The sequence below is a fragment of the Athene noctua genome, chromosome Z, assembly GCF_965140245.1.
Source record: "Athene noctua chromosome Z, bAthNoc1.hap1.1, whole genome shotgun sequence".
NCBI lineage: Eukaryota > Metazoa > Chordata > Aves > Strigiformes > Strigidae > Athene > Athene noctua.
The window spans coordinates 28089516-28104813 of record NC_134077.1 but is presented as its reverse complement, the minus strand read 5'-3'; the positions used below and the strand labels follow the sequence as shown (position 1 = coordinate 28104813).

The following is a 15298-nucleotide window of genomic DNA, read 5'->3' as shown; positions in this document are numbered from 1 at the left end:
CACAGGCAAGTAAAAGTACAGAATTTTTTACCACATGCCTGGTGTCCTAGCTCATGTGACACAATTATGGCAATCATTGCCTTTCTGCTTGTGAATTTATCACTTGGGAGGTACATCAGTGATGATTCTTGGAAAGTCATTAGCCCCCAGTTTTCCATAGCACCTGCTCCGAAATCAGGCAGTGCAACCAGATCTAAATTGATTCAAAAAGAGATAAAAAAAAAAAAGGTATCTTTAAAATTTTTGGAAGTAAAATGCTCACATGACTTTAATGCTCACACTGGTTCAGCGTGCAAGTAAAGGATACTACATTTTAATGGTTCTTTGCAGTATTATGGCAACACTCTTGCAAACGGTCTGTGAAATTTCTTCTTGTCATACTTTTAATCTATAATTGCCACTCTTTCAGGGAGCCAGATCTGTGTTGTATCTTGTACATTCAAATGTTTTGAACAAAAATGAAGGCTGTATTCTACCAGTGCTAGGAGAGAACAAATTCACTCCTGGCTTTCAGAATTAGTTTCTCTGTATGAGTTTCTCCTGTGTTTGGGAAAGATCGTACTTACCTCTTCCTTCAGCCTAGCAACTGATTAAAAAAACCAACCTTGCTCTTTCCGCTCTGTGAGTAGAGGGATCCTTTCTACTCGTATCTGAAAGGTGCCTTAGAAGTATCATCTCCTTGTTTCCACAGTATGGCTGTTACCTGTGTACTGCCCTCCTGCCTTATGCACAGGGAGCAGTTTTCCAGTTCACACCTGAGAGCTGGATGAAACATCAAGGATCTCAAAGATATACTGCCTGAACTCTGCAGCAAAGATCAACATTTGGAAAAAGCATACAGAGCATTTTGGAAGCAGGCACAATCTTGTACTCCAAACCAGCTGACCATGAGCCAGTTCCGGTCCAAAAGCTAGGCAGTTAAGTGTAGTGCTGAACCCAAGAAAAGCTAGACTGCATCTCAGCAGAGATTATCACCTCAGGTTTACAGCAAAGGAATTTCACTTGCAGTGAGAAGCCTTCAGCATGGAACAAGAAGTAACTGCATTATTATATAACTCACTTATAACTGCATTAAAATAGGCGAAGACAAACCCTTAAATATCCCTGATTTTACATGTGTTTGTTCTTAATTTCACATTTTGCATTTGCGATAGAAATCTCTGGAATTTACAAAATCTATCCCTGGTTGATCTAAACCTATAGATTTTTAAGCAAAACTTCAAAGAAAGTCAGTGGAAAATGCAGTTTGTATTGCATGACATTACGATGGAGACTGCAATGGATTTACAGCTTTCTGTAAAACTGAAATGTTACCTAAACAGAAGCCTGCAATACCTTTCTTCTACTTCAATTTTGTAATATTTTTATACTAATGAATTAATGTATTGACACTGCTGCTAAAAAGAACAGAAGCATGAAACAGAATTGTCTACAATCCTTGAGTAGCTTGTAGGATTACTCAAATAAAAAAACTTAAAGAGGGAAGACTGTATGTATTACATTTTCAGTAAGAAGTGTAGTGAGTAATTCTGCGAGTTACTCTAAATACAGTGGGAGATAATACATTTACACATATGAAAATTCATTTCCTTCAAGTGTCAAAACACAGATTTGACAAATCAATGAATTATCTAGTCAAGAAAGGAGGGAAATTCTTCCCCCACAGTCCTGTAATCTGCTAAAATCATGGGCAGGTCAAAAATGAATTTTAAATATGTACTGCCTTCTGTGCTCTCAATATCCCACCAATCTGTATAAAAGAGCACGTTTTCCCATAATATTCATGCTGAAGCCCTTGGGAATCCTAGTACAAGTAGTGGACAAACGGTACTGTGGCACTACATAATACATGATGGCACCCTTTTTTTTTTTGACTGAAGCTTGACTTACCTGATGTCCATTTTAAGTAGAAACAATGTTTTCCTGCAGGAGTCTTTTTTTCTGGGGAGAAATGTGCAGGAACATACAGCCAACTCACAGGTAAGACAGGGACATACTGAAGAAAGCAAGGAATGCTTTGGGAAGACATGGGTTACAGCAAGCATGGATCTACTAGGGATGACATAGGGACTACAACATTTTTGTCTGGTATGGTCTATGCATCCCAGAAATAGCCACGTGACTGAACAACTCCGTTCTATTCACTTTCTAGTTCCATCTGTCCCTTTATTAGGAAATTGCTTTAGTACCATCTGCCCCTTTATTAGGAAAGTATTCTTTAAAAAGGGGACATTAAAGTAAGAGTGCTGAGTTACGGGTTCATAAGAGCCATGATGCAGAAAGGAGAATTCAGTGAGTTAAAGCTTAAAGGTTTTATTCCATGAATAGGGTAAACTGTAAAAAGAGAACACTGCAGAAGAACCCATTGCTTCTGTGAATGTTAAACCATCACCAGACATTTCTAGGTCATTTAAGAAAATAAGTAAATCTCACCTGTCTTTGGCAGAGGGTAGCTGACATTAAGTAAATCTTCCAGAAAAGAAAATATTGGGCCTGTTATATTTAAAGCATAGTCAACATACCCATTTTTAACTGCCTCTTTCCGAGCCCAAATACGTATCTGTAATAAATCAAAGAAGTGTTAGACAGCCCTCAAATTTTCATTTCTTTGCTTCTCTTTTGTGAATCATTGTTTGAGAATGTTGACTGTCCACACCAGACTATGCAATGAAGCTTTTAATGAAAGAATCCCAACTTAATTTTTGCTGGATCTAACAAAATGTGGCACAGAGCCTAATCCTGCTAAAATCTAGGAGAGTTCCAGTACTTCAAAAGGGCCAACATTTGAATTCAACTATACATTGCTGGAACAAATGGACTCCTGTTTTTTTATTAAATGGGAAATGCTGTCAAACTCTTTCGAACCACACATCTTAAGCCGACGTATTCCAGCCAGTGAGACTGGGTGACAAACCTTCCTTCAGCCCATGCCTCCTTCCCTGAAGAGGGAGAAATAGATGTTCAGAGAGCATTTGCTATCCAAACATACACCTCCCTCCTCTTGAACTTTCTCACAGCCTGAAACAGACCACTGGCCTCCCATTGCTGCTGGAGAGAGCAGATGACATCTGTACCTCTGAGTAATGGAGACAGCAGCAGCAAGCAAAGCTTTCCCGTGCCCATTTGCTTTGTCCCATTACTGATAAGGGCAGCTGCTTGCCCAAAGTAACGGAGTAGACTGAGAAAAACTTTACACCTCCAACATGTACCTCTGGGTGTGAGACCCACAGGTGCCTAGCTCAAACCCCCCACATTTCTTGCATCTAAATGCAATACATGGTTTCACATTAGCCAAAACCTAAAAGCACAGTTGGGAAGCATCATGATTTAATTTACAAGGGAAAAAATTAAGCATACTCAGTCAACAGAGTATCCTTAGCCTCTGAGCCTTTCTTTTCAGCCAAGGATTCAGATTAGATTCAAAGACCATATCACTTCATTTTGCAAAACCTAAATGCAATGGGCAGACTTAAAATCCTAATCCTAGCATGGGCTCTGAGCTATGGTACCAATATTTCAGGTTGTAAATTATTTACCAGAAATGACAAAACAGACACAGCGAACATGCTTACAGAAATACTGTGGAGGCATAAACTGACCATCTCTGCCTGAAACCAAGGGACAAAATACCCTCTGCTCTATCTCACTGAACACAGGTGATGCCTCTTCCCTCTGAAAAATGCTCATTTGAATGTTTTGCTTTGCTGACTCCTGTCAGTACGTATCAGCCCAAGAAAAAGGCACCATAGGCAGAGCCGTAAGCATCCAACATGTTCTATACAGGGACAGCAGGTATGACATACCAAGTCCAATCTTCACTTTTAAGAGGAGCTAATACTGTGCTTCCTAGGTCACCTGTGCACTGCCATCTAACCTTGTCCCACCTTTCCCCAGTATGACGACAATGAACTAACCACGGAAACTAATACCATGTTCCCATATATTAAGAATAGCAAGTATGCACTATCCTTAATAGCTTTATGTTCGAGTTTACTATTTGCATCTTGATACATCTTTTCCCTGTTGACTTTCAGCAAAAGAAGGAAAGTGAAATAACTGGTGCCAATGGAGTATATTTTTTTACAGCTTCCTTCAAGAAGCTTTGGCCATTGTAGTGTAAGAGCAAAACTGAATACTCACTGAAGTTTCAAACACAAAACAGTCACTTTTGGAGGCTAAAAAATGTGCCCACTCCTGAATAAAAGGTTAAAATAGTGGTATACAAAATTCTTGGGAGCACAATATTGCTCCTACTGATGTCATGACACTGCTCCTCAAAGGGGCATTAAAGAACAAGGCACTGAACTTCAGTGGTTTTTCACAGCAGTGGAAATGGATATTCTTAGACAGCTAAGAAGACGACCCTGAATTACGACCAGTACTTTCTGCAGAGTAGCCACTCTGAAAGTTTTAACATACAGAGCCCATACCTACTTGTACAATTGTATTAAACAAACAGGACAGGACAATAAACTAATTCTCCTAAAGGAAAGCTTTCTGCAGAAGTATCTGCAGAATAAATGTTGGCAGTTTTGTCACATAAGCAAATGGTTTTGGAATGGAAAGCACAGTTAGTCTGTGATACCTTCTAAAGCACATGATGCACCACAGAGCCAATTTCTGGTATATGCTGCCATAATGTGTTATGCAGCATCATATTTACCTCATTTCCCCTCTCAGTTCTGGTGACATAATCAAAATCACAAATCACAAAAGCAGTCAAGTAAGTTGACATTTTCAGCGAAGTGTTAAACGTGGTAACAGTCCACAGGCTTCCATTTTCATCCTTCATTTCAGATACATCTATAAAAATATCATAGAAATATTCAAACCATTTCTCTTCCATAACAAACAAGGAATTTTGTGTTTTCTGCATGTTTTTTTACATGCACTAACGTCATATGTTTCTGATAGAAGGCAAGCAGCCAGACTCATTGCTACTGTCATGTATCAGAGTTGTGACCTTCCAGACAAACACCAAAAATCCACTCTTGAGCTTCTTAACTGAAGTCTTGGAAGGATATCAGATAGCATCAGTTTTAGGATGTGGGCAAACTGTGGACAATTTATTCCATGCCGCCTATGTCTAAAATTACGATCTATTATGATTAAAATATAGCTGATGTGTTTCTGAGAACTGTGAAATACTTATTCAGATACCTTCCTTCTATATAAGGGGGACATGAACAAGATTCTCATGGGAAGAAAATGCTTCAAGCCATTCCCACAGACACCCCATCTATTATAATTCCTAAATTACTTAGCTTCCATGCTAATCTCATAAAACTTTCTTTTTATGGATTAAAATTATCTAGGTGAAAAATAAAGATACATTAAGAAGGAGGCAAGGGATCCAACAGATCTCTGTAAGAATACTAATTTATGGAATTCGTTTGGAATCTTATATCCCACATTCATCCCAGATGAGATCCCAGCAACAGACAGGAGGAACATCTCCAGAGCCTTATAGTCCTCTCATTCTTATTTTGCACATACACAGGAGGTTATAGTGTCTCTTCCTGGTAAAATAATTTTTTGTATGTTATAAATATGTCTTAAAGTCTACTTAGAATGAAAGGAATCCCTTAATACCATAATTACAGGTTTGCATACTGGGGATGCCACTTTGTTTTAAGCAATGTCATGCAATAAGATAGGCATACTGACTAAGCAGTAAATGCCAGGAATCAAATCCTGTGCAGTCTCCAGCAACCAGAGGAGAGCACATTGCAACTGACAAAACTATAGAATTATTGCCATCAGAGACATTAATTATGAATAACTGTCTCCAATTTTTTAAGTTTATAGGCACAGATTTCTGTCCATTTTCAAGGCATTAGCACATGGACAACAGAACACTGCTGTTGACACAGTCTGTTCAGATAAACTACACCCTTTTTAAAAGTAATTTAGGGAGAAAAAAAAAACCATAAGTCTACTTGCTGTTTACTTACCAATAGCAGGCATGTTGGAAAGAGCCACATAGCTTGGGTCATGGACAATTCTGATATTAAATGTGGCCTTCATGGCAGGTTCATCAAAACACGGGTAAACTGTCCTAGCATAGGTTGGTTCCAGCTGGGAGGCAACCAGCATACTGTATTAAAGATAGCATTAAGTAAAATTAATCCACCATGCTATAGCAGATCAAAATCAATATACAGTGCAGAAAACTACCAAATCAGAAAAAGCAAGAAGTGAATCACATAGATACACAGATTTGGAAAAAGTTTGGTTATTACTTAAAGCAATGATTAAATTCCTGCACCCAACAGACAGTTCAGGTCCTTCTAGAGAAAAGCAGCCTTTTTTAATTAGGTCTTTTTTTTGTTTCTGCACAGGCTTCTTCCAGGTACCATATTTCAAATATTTGAGCTTTTCTAGTTTGTTTACTAAGACAGAGTTAATACTGTTTTGCACACAGCATGCCAGTGCTCAAAAGTGATACAATGTCCAGCTTTAATTTCATAATCAGACTATTTCTGTATACCTGCTCTTCCCTCTAATGCATGCGCTCTTATTTTGAATGGTACATTTTAACAAAAAATTGTGATAACTGTTAGGTAACTGCATACACATGCACATTCCTGTCAAATCACATAGAGAAGAACCCCTGCAAAAGCAGCACTAGTGCTGTCCCAGTGCACTGGCAAGCCCGGGAAAATATTCAAGAGGATCCTTTTCTACCTTACACTACAGAGCCTTGCCTCACCTCAGGCAGATCTCTGTGACACACTGTGATGGACGCACTCCTTCTGTTTGAACTAACTGAACTCTGGTCCAGGCAGATGCTCAGCAAGTAGGCCTAATCAAGGATAATCCTATTGTGTGAAACTATCTGTAAGAACCCAGCACCAAAGCGAAAAATCAGACTTGGCTGGAGACTGGGCTGATACGCAGCCAAAAATGCATTCTCCATTAGCAGCAGAAAATATGAGTACAAATCAACCAATTTACACTAGAAATATCTGCAGCCATCAGGGTCCATCAAGCTCTTCCTCCACAGCAGCTGCCTGCACAGTGGTGATCTCCCCTTCAGTAGGGACACCTCTCAAGATTACCCCTTGAGGCTGAAAGATCCTTTACCTGACACCAGACATTGACGGATTGGTGACATTTTTTGCATACAAGTAACATTTAAGATACATATAGTAAACTTACACCATAAGCTTTGTATCCCATACTAACTTTGAGTGTAGTCAGTATTATTGACCACCAATCCATCTGTACATTTTACATAGCTAGATTTACTGATTAGAATTCAATAAACAAACTACTAGATCAGATCTGTCTGAGCAATCTCTGACTCTTCTCCTGCAACACACACTGTCTGGAATCAGAAGATAAATCACTGTGCCCCATGCCCAAAGTTTCAAACAAGAGTTGTATATCCAGGCTGTTCACATTAGGGTGTCTTTACCAGGAATTAGAAAAAATACACATGCAATGGTTCTCAAAGCTCCATACCTGTCCAGCAAGTAGTAGCCAGCATCTGGGCTTACAAGAATGGTATCATGTCCTGATTCAGTGACCTCAACACTGTCACAGGGATAATATTTTTCAGCTGAAGTTGATCTATTCCCTAACAGTGTATTCACACCAGGTTCACAAAGGCTTACACTTAGCACAGACCTAGCAAACAAGGCAGAAGCCATCAGGACAGCATCCATACATTAAGTATCAGTATGTAATAAGACAGATCTGCACTACACAGTGGAGTAACGAGTCAGATCTACCCGATAAGCACAGCGTGGCATGACTGTGCCTGATCACGATGTGTGGCACTGAACCATGTCCAAAACCTAAGGCAGCATGTTTTAAGATTCTCTTTCCTGGGGCTATGCTGTAACACAACTCATGACACTTAGAAGAACTCACATTGAAGAGATGTTGATGTACAGTGACTACTGGGACCATGACATCTATTTCTGAAGTGAGAAATGGCTTGAGAGGGAGCAGCACAGCATAGTTGACTTCTTGCCTGTCAGTGAAGGAAGATTTTCTTTATGGACCCAATTCCCTGCAGAGTCAAGTATGTGCTATGCCAGCCACCAACTGTCTTGCTGAATGCAGCTGAAAGTCCGTCTGAGACAGAAGTATCACCTTCTCTCCTCCTTTATCCCATCCAGTGACAGAAAGTGACTTAAACTTCTGCCAGCGTTCCACAGGAGCAGCAAAAGTGACAGGCCACTTGATCAAGGGAATCAATCCCCTTCTTCCCATGCAGCAAAGTATGCTTTTGCACATTCAGTTGTGCAGTCGCAGCTTGGTTCTAGGAGACACTGCGCAACCCCATGACTGCAAATTCCTTCACACCAGTGCAACTACTGCCTCAGGAGGGTCTGTACCAGCAGAAACTGATGCAGAGACTTAGCAAATTTGTCCACAAGAAATCATTCAAGAATACAAAACAGCATATACTGGGCAAAAGCATCGTGTTAAAAAAAAAAAAAAAAAAAAAAAAAAAAAAAAGAGGATGGATTCAATGTTATTTTTCAGCAGGACTCCAAATAAAAAAGAAAAATGGGAATGTTTCATGGATGTTACACAATAACTAGTGTTTCAAACACACGTTACCTCGTATCGTTTGTCAGAATGAGTCATTGTTGGGGCTTTTTTCTTGTGGTTCTTTTTTAAGGTGAAGGTATTAGCATGATTTGAATTACTAGGAAACTTCTTTCCACACTGAAATTACCCAAAAGGAAATTTAATTTTTAAAAAGCCTAACATTGCCTAAGCAGACAAATAAATTCATCTCCTTAGCCCACAGCTGTGTGCACAGATTTTTCTTTTTTCAAAAGTATCATATAATGCCTTCTTTCCCTAGTAAAACAAAATCAAAGCCATGATACTTTTAAATAATAAGAAACAAATACATAACAGGATCTCTTAGGCTAAATCTTCAACAACTTGTACTACACAGGTTCTTTTTTTTTTCAGATAGTGTCTAAACACAAGAAAATGAGGAATGCAATGCAATGCAATAGCACCTGCATGCCTAGCAGATGCTGTTTCATCTGAATTGCAGAAGAAATGTTTTATGCTGATACAACAAAGATTCTTCTAAAAATGCCTTCTTATTAAAATAATGTTATTTGTAATGCTGATAGCATAATGCAGTTTTCTGATAACATCCTTTATATCTGATTTCTTCCACTTTATAAATGTGTAAGAATTAAACTGTAAAATAAGCCCTGAAGTGTCTTTAAGGAGTTTTACAGTGAGAAGAATCCTGTTGTGTGCAGCACCTGTCCCCAAAACTCAGGTCCCTTCTTCAAGTGAACAGTGCTGACATGCACCCCAAGAAAACAGCAAACCTGTTATTTGCTCTGATTTCTGTCCCATGCCTTTGATGGTGTTACCCACAGATTCACATAAAGCAGAGCTAAGAACTTCAGATCCCCAACTCTGAGGCCCAATTAACTGTACTGATGGCGTTCTAATCCCCTTTGCCCTCATTCTAGTAACTGGTGCAGAGGCAATGGATAAAAATCAGCACAAATACTGCGTCTGATTATAATTTGTGATGCCTATTAATACCAGCCCTATGTAGTCAGGTATTTTATAGAAGTTGCACAGGACATGTGCAAGGTGGCTACCAAGCAAAATTCTCAAAGGATTCTGTAACACTGATGTGAACAGTGACATACAGCCAGGATGCTGGAAGTAAAAAGGATGCTTCCACTTCACCATACACTCCACAGGGATTCTCTAACCCTGGAGTAGTATACACGAGCTCATTCACACCAGTACAAGGTCTGTATGCAGAATGATGCTGCAACGAACCTCCTGCATTGTGTGTGTTTGAGCCAGTGCTGCTAGAGCAGAAGGGCAAAGGTTGTTTCTGTATCTTTCTGCCTACCCAGATCCTGCCATGGACTCTCCCAGCTATATGCAGAATACAGATTCCCCATTTTAACAGGAAAGCCTTCAAATACTTAGTGCTGGCGAAGTGGAAGCATCCTTTTCACTTCCTTTGCTCCTGCAAGCACTGCAGACATAGACTGTGCACTACACACAAAGAGTACTCCCATTTTTCTGAGTTTTCTTCTCTGTGCAATACCTGATCAGGTAAGTAGTACAAATTGTCAAAAACAATAAAAACATACACAGTCATCACTGATCAAACTGAAAACAATTTTCATGTTGGAAATTCAGTGAAGTTTGGGCTCTGGTTCATTCTGTTTTCCACAGAGGTGAGGTTAGCACCTCTGAAAATAGTTGTCTCTGCAAACAGGTTTCCCACACCACCTTGCCAGTGTGCTCCGGCTCCAAATTGTAGAGGACAGCGAACAGTACTTTGTGTCAACTAGCTAATTCTGTCAGTCTGCCAAGAGCAATGGGGATATCTGACCAAGAAAAAAGCTGGTGCCAAAGTCAAGATGGAACAAACATTTCAGGGACTTCACTTCTCTTGAGGATCTAGCTGTCTACTGAAAGCTTATTCTTCTCTGCTTAAACCCTTCTGAAGTGAGAGGTCTCTAGTGGTTCCACAAGCACAAATTACAAAAACGGCTAAGAATTCTAGTGCATGCAAGAAATACAGGAGTCTGTGTGACTACAGATAAACAGCATATTGTTACAGCTAATGGTTTAAGTTAGGTGCTGAAGTCAGAAACCTATGCAGGAATCAGTCCCTGGAGGTCTGCCAGAGCCAGATACAAGTCAATTTAGAAGACCTGCAGGACAGTCTGCTGGAGATCGTAATTTCCTTGCAGAATAGTAACAAGCTTTGTACTGACAGCTAAAGGGCACACAATGTTTTTCAAACACTTCTGATCTATATAATCCATTAGAATCCAACTTTTTCCATGATTTATGGCTTGCTTGAGTTTACAGGCTATATCCCTCAAAACACACCTCCTTCAGGAAAAAAAAAAAAAAAAAAAAAAAAAGGGCAAAACCTCTTCAGTGTAACCGGACTCCATCAGATTACGAAACAGCTGGTAAAGTGATGACTTAATTATTAGTGAAGGAAAAAATAACAAGATACTGTTGCATACTCTTGATTCAGAGAAAACCTTTCTAAAGCAGAAAAGATATGCAAAATCTATTCAAGAATATCAGGAATGTCGGTAACCAAAACAATATGTTATATCTGCAATCAGTGGATTTGCTTTGTTTTATTTTAGTGTCTGCACACCACTGGCATCTCTTTAACCAGACTGTAGTCTCACATTTCATTAGTGCTCCATGATGACCTAAGAATGAAACAGAACAACTGTCATAAATCCTCTGAGCAATTAGAAATTGAGCCATACATGTTATTTTAATAATTTAAAAACATTGTTTCTTATTTTTACTGCGGCAGCACAGCTGACAATAACTTTTTTCTGAATCCCCTGAATTTCACAGAGTCTGAATAAAAAAAGTCATAATCTAATTCAGTGTTTCTTAGTACTTGTTTGAATTAATACAGCATCAGAAAGCACACTAAAACAGTATTAAGTGCTTAACCCTTTCTTACTTATTCGGATTTTAAAAAATTATGTAAATTAAGCAAAATGGTCTAGATTTTCCTGAACTCAAAAGTGAATGACAGTCAATGAAGAAATAGCAGCTGATGAAAAACAGAATATATGTGCTAAAAATATTTATCATCATACTGCATTTTTCTCTAAGGCTAACCAACTTACCTCCTTTTTTTTTTAAAAAAAAAAAAAAAAAAGCCTGCATAAATTAAATTTTCCAGGTGTGGCAGACAATGGTATCGGTAAAGATTTACAGAAGAGCTGGCAGCTGAAAAGCCAACTCATTATTGCAGAAAAAACCCTCATTTCTCCTCAATTTCAGTATTGACTTCATTTTGTGGTTTCATGTTATTACTACTCATACAGGGACCTGCATGTATGGATCTTGCAGGTAACTGATTACCTGCTTGAACACAAAATCTGTGAACTGTTAAGATACAGTTTACTTTAGTGGATGCATTGTCAGGCTGGGAGCCAAGAACACTTGAATTTTAGTTTGCCTTTTGACTCACTGATTGCTGATCCTCAGCAATTCGCTGCATCTTTAATTATTAAAAATAACTTTAAAATAAGCAATTTATCTGCCTCTCATGCCTATTTTGAGAAACTTGTCTTCCGCTGGAACTATTTAAATAATAATCTTGTTTCCCTTTACTTTAGCAAGTTTCACATCCATAAATTTATAATGCAATTCACCTTGGGAAGATTTGTAATTAAAAAAATAAATAAGCAATCATTATTTTGAGGGTGAAGATATATTTTAGATGATTGACTCTCTGGTAAGCTCACACTGCCTCATAACTGATTTTTGCAGTTCTGAAGAAAATAAAAAGATAAGGATCCTAATAGCACTCCGTAAGGAAATCATCGGCTGTTTGATGACAGCCAGACAATTTCACGTGCAATAGCACGTACAAGGTCCAGCTGCCTAAAGTGGCCACCCATCCTACTCCACCATACTTCTGAAACTACCATGTGCTAAATGTCTGAACTCATGCCGAAATCCTGGGTTCTCGATAAAGACACGCTCCCACAGACACATGTATAGGAGGTGAGGAGCTGTCAGTGCTACAAAGACACGTACAGGTCCAGGATGAGGACTCTTGAGCCGGACTGCAGCTCCCAGGAACTAGGTGTAGGTATTATCCGACCCCTCGCTGCCAGCCAAAGGCACAGATAGACGCGAAATTGTCCAGAAAACACTGCTTGACTTCACTTGAGATAGCCCCTCTCCTCTGCCCAAGACAGATCTCTGTCAGCCAGACCCTCAGGGAGCCCACCCAGACTAACTCTGCAGCAGGAACTCCTCACCAGCCTCTGCACACCTTAAGGAGCTCTTCGCAAAACTGTCTCACCACGACCCGGTGTAGCGGATCAAGTCAGCTGCTGAAGCAAAGGCCGGGCAAGCCAGCTCCATGCTCTCCGGAGAGGAGAGCGCCCACCGTGGAGCACGGACGTGACCTTCCGCCGACAGATCTTTGCAGCCCGTGATGCACACCTGGGGAAAGGGCGCGGTCTGCACAAAGCAGCCGACCTGGGCAGCCCCGCCGTGCGGAGCCGCAGTCTCTCCCACCACCCGAGGCGGCGAGCTGCTCCCGCCAGCGCCGCCCGGCCCTGCTACCACCCGAAAAGCTGTCCGTGGAGACGCAGCGGCTCCCGGAGCTGCGTCCGACGCCTCCACGCACGGGTGACCCCGCCGCGGCGCCGGGGGACCCTCGGTGCCGTCGGCAGAGAGGCGCGGGGTCCCCGGAGCGGCATCAGCCGCCTACCTGCTCCGTCCCTGGTCGGTGTAGCGGGTGAGGAAAAGCCCGTCGAGGTCCTCCTCCAGCCGGCCCTGGAAGCCCAGCTGCAGCACGTAGCGGCGCCCGGCCCGCAGCCGGCCGCGCAGCTCCAGCACCGCCACCTCGCCCGCCGCCTCCTGCCGCAGCCCCGCCACCTCCACGGAGGCGCCCGGCTCGGGCAAGGGGCCGCGCACGGCGGCGGCCCCGCGGCTCCGCAGCCCGGAGCTGTGCAGCACCGCCGCGTCCGTGTCCTGCCGGCAGCGCACCGTGATGTTCACCTGCCCGCTGAAGGCGAAGGGCCCCGCCTGCCCCGGCCGCACCCGCGGCCACAGCTCCAGGTCGTAGTGCAGCGGCAGGAGGTGGCGAGGCAGGCGGCGGCCGGAGCCGGCGGCGGGAGCGGGCCCCGGCGGGGCGGCGGGGCCGGGGGCGGCGGGGCCGGGGGCGGCGGCGGGCGAGGGCGGCGGCGCCTCCTGCCGGCAGCGCCCGTAGAGGGCGGCGAGCGCCAGCAGCGCGGCCAGCAGCGCCAGCCCCAGCGCGGCCAGCAGGGCGGCGGCCCTCCGCCCCACGTACAGCCCGCGGCCGCCGCGGGGACCCATCCCCGCCGCTCTGCGCCGCACGGCGGGCCGCGCCGCACGGTACTTACGGGGCGGGGGGGCGAGGGCGGGCCGCGCCGCGGGAGACGGGTGCGTGTGTTCCCCCGTTCCCCGCCCCGGAGAAGCCGCTGCCGGGAGGGCGGCCCGGAGAGCCCCTCGGCCCCCTCGCGCGGCGCGGCGGGCGGAGGCAGCGTCAGCCGGGGGCCGCCCGCGGGCTGCCCCTGCCCGTCTGGGGCCGGGGGGCAAGGGCGGCGGGGGCCATGTGGTGAGCGGGGTCCCTGGCCGAGGGCCTGCCGGGGTGAGTGACAACGGCACCGCCCGGACAGACGGCGCTGCACACGCGGGACTGCCCGGGCCTCCTCCAGCAGGGTCGGGCCGGGGTTGGGATCGGGGCGGCGGCTGGGGGCTGCTGAAAGCCCGGGTACCCAGGAGCGGCCGTCGGGCCGGAGCTGGGGGCTCCCCGCGCCCCGGCGGAAGCGGCGGCCGGAAAAAGGGAAAAACAGAACAAAAACGAACATCCATGGGGTTTTTTTACACGGTAAGGAGTGGCAAGAGAAAGGATGCGAAAATGGGGGTGTCTCTTCTTCAAGTGAGCAGTGTTGTGGTTCGAGCGGATCGGCTCTTGAAGGGAAATCCACATGTTAAAAGATTTGGAAGAAAGACATCGACTCTGAATATCCTTGGTACATAAAAAAAGTGGGTTTCTGATAAATTGTCCTCGTTTAGAGCCTCACTTCCCTATGTAGTTCAATTGGAGGCTATAAACATCACCACGCTGTTAGTTAACCCCATTACAATCAATAGGATTAATCCCACGTTCCTAGTTACACGGTTTGCCGGGTTGAGACTGGATCGCCAGCAAGATTGCAAAATTAAACCTTTGTCACCTTGTAAAACATGCCTTTTGGTTTTGCTCCATTGCAGCTCTTCTTTTAAATCATGATGAGCCATGCATTAACAGGAGCAGTAAGCAGGAACAGCGGCCATGCGGGCTGTTGCCGCAAGACACTTTAGTCTAGTTTACAAAAACCTTTGTTATTCCCAATGACCAGCCAGCCCTGCTGTATTCCGTACTTGATCACAGAAAAGCTATCTCTCTCAATTAACACATAAATTAGTATGAGGGAATACAGCTCTTGCTTTGCTGATGCTGGGCACAGCAGGGCTGGCTGCTACAGATCTAGGGAATAGCTCTGAGCCACTGAACAAATGAAGTTTCTGGTTCCAGCAGAAGACTCATAACCTGTTGTTTTCGTGTTGCTTGAGGGATGGAGGGGATCCCTTCTGCCAGCCTGTCCTGCTGGTTGTGGGCTCTCCCACTCTTCTTACCTGATTTGCCACCCGCCCCAGTGCCTTTGCTGCTGTTTCCCATTAGCTTCCCAACGGGCTGCCTTCTGGCACCAGCCCATGTTCTGCTGTTTTCTTTCACACAGTTTAGCTTGTATATTTCTGT

The 15298-nt window shown here is 43.5% G+C and overlaps 1 protein-coding gene across 1 annotated transcript in view; it reads right to left on the bottom strand.

Moving 5' to 3' along the window:
• Positions 1–13848, bottom strand: part of LVRN (laeverin) — a 36980-nt gene extending 23132 nt beyond the window's left edge. The window contains exons 1-5 of the mRNA XM_074931783.1: positions 13241–13848; positions 5955–6097; positions 4664–4803; positions 2434–2560; positions 39–193 (exon numbers count right to left, since the gene is read on the bottom strand). Of these exons, the coding sequence (XP_074787884.1) occupies positions 39–193; positions 2434–2560; positions 4664–4803; positions 5955–6097; positions 13241–13848 (1173 nt within the window). The remainder of the gene's footprint in view (positions 1–38; positions 194–2433; positions 2561–4663; positions 4804–5954; positions 6098–13240) is intronic.
• Positions 13849–15298: the final 1450 nt, after the last annotated feature.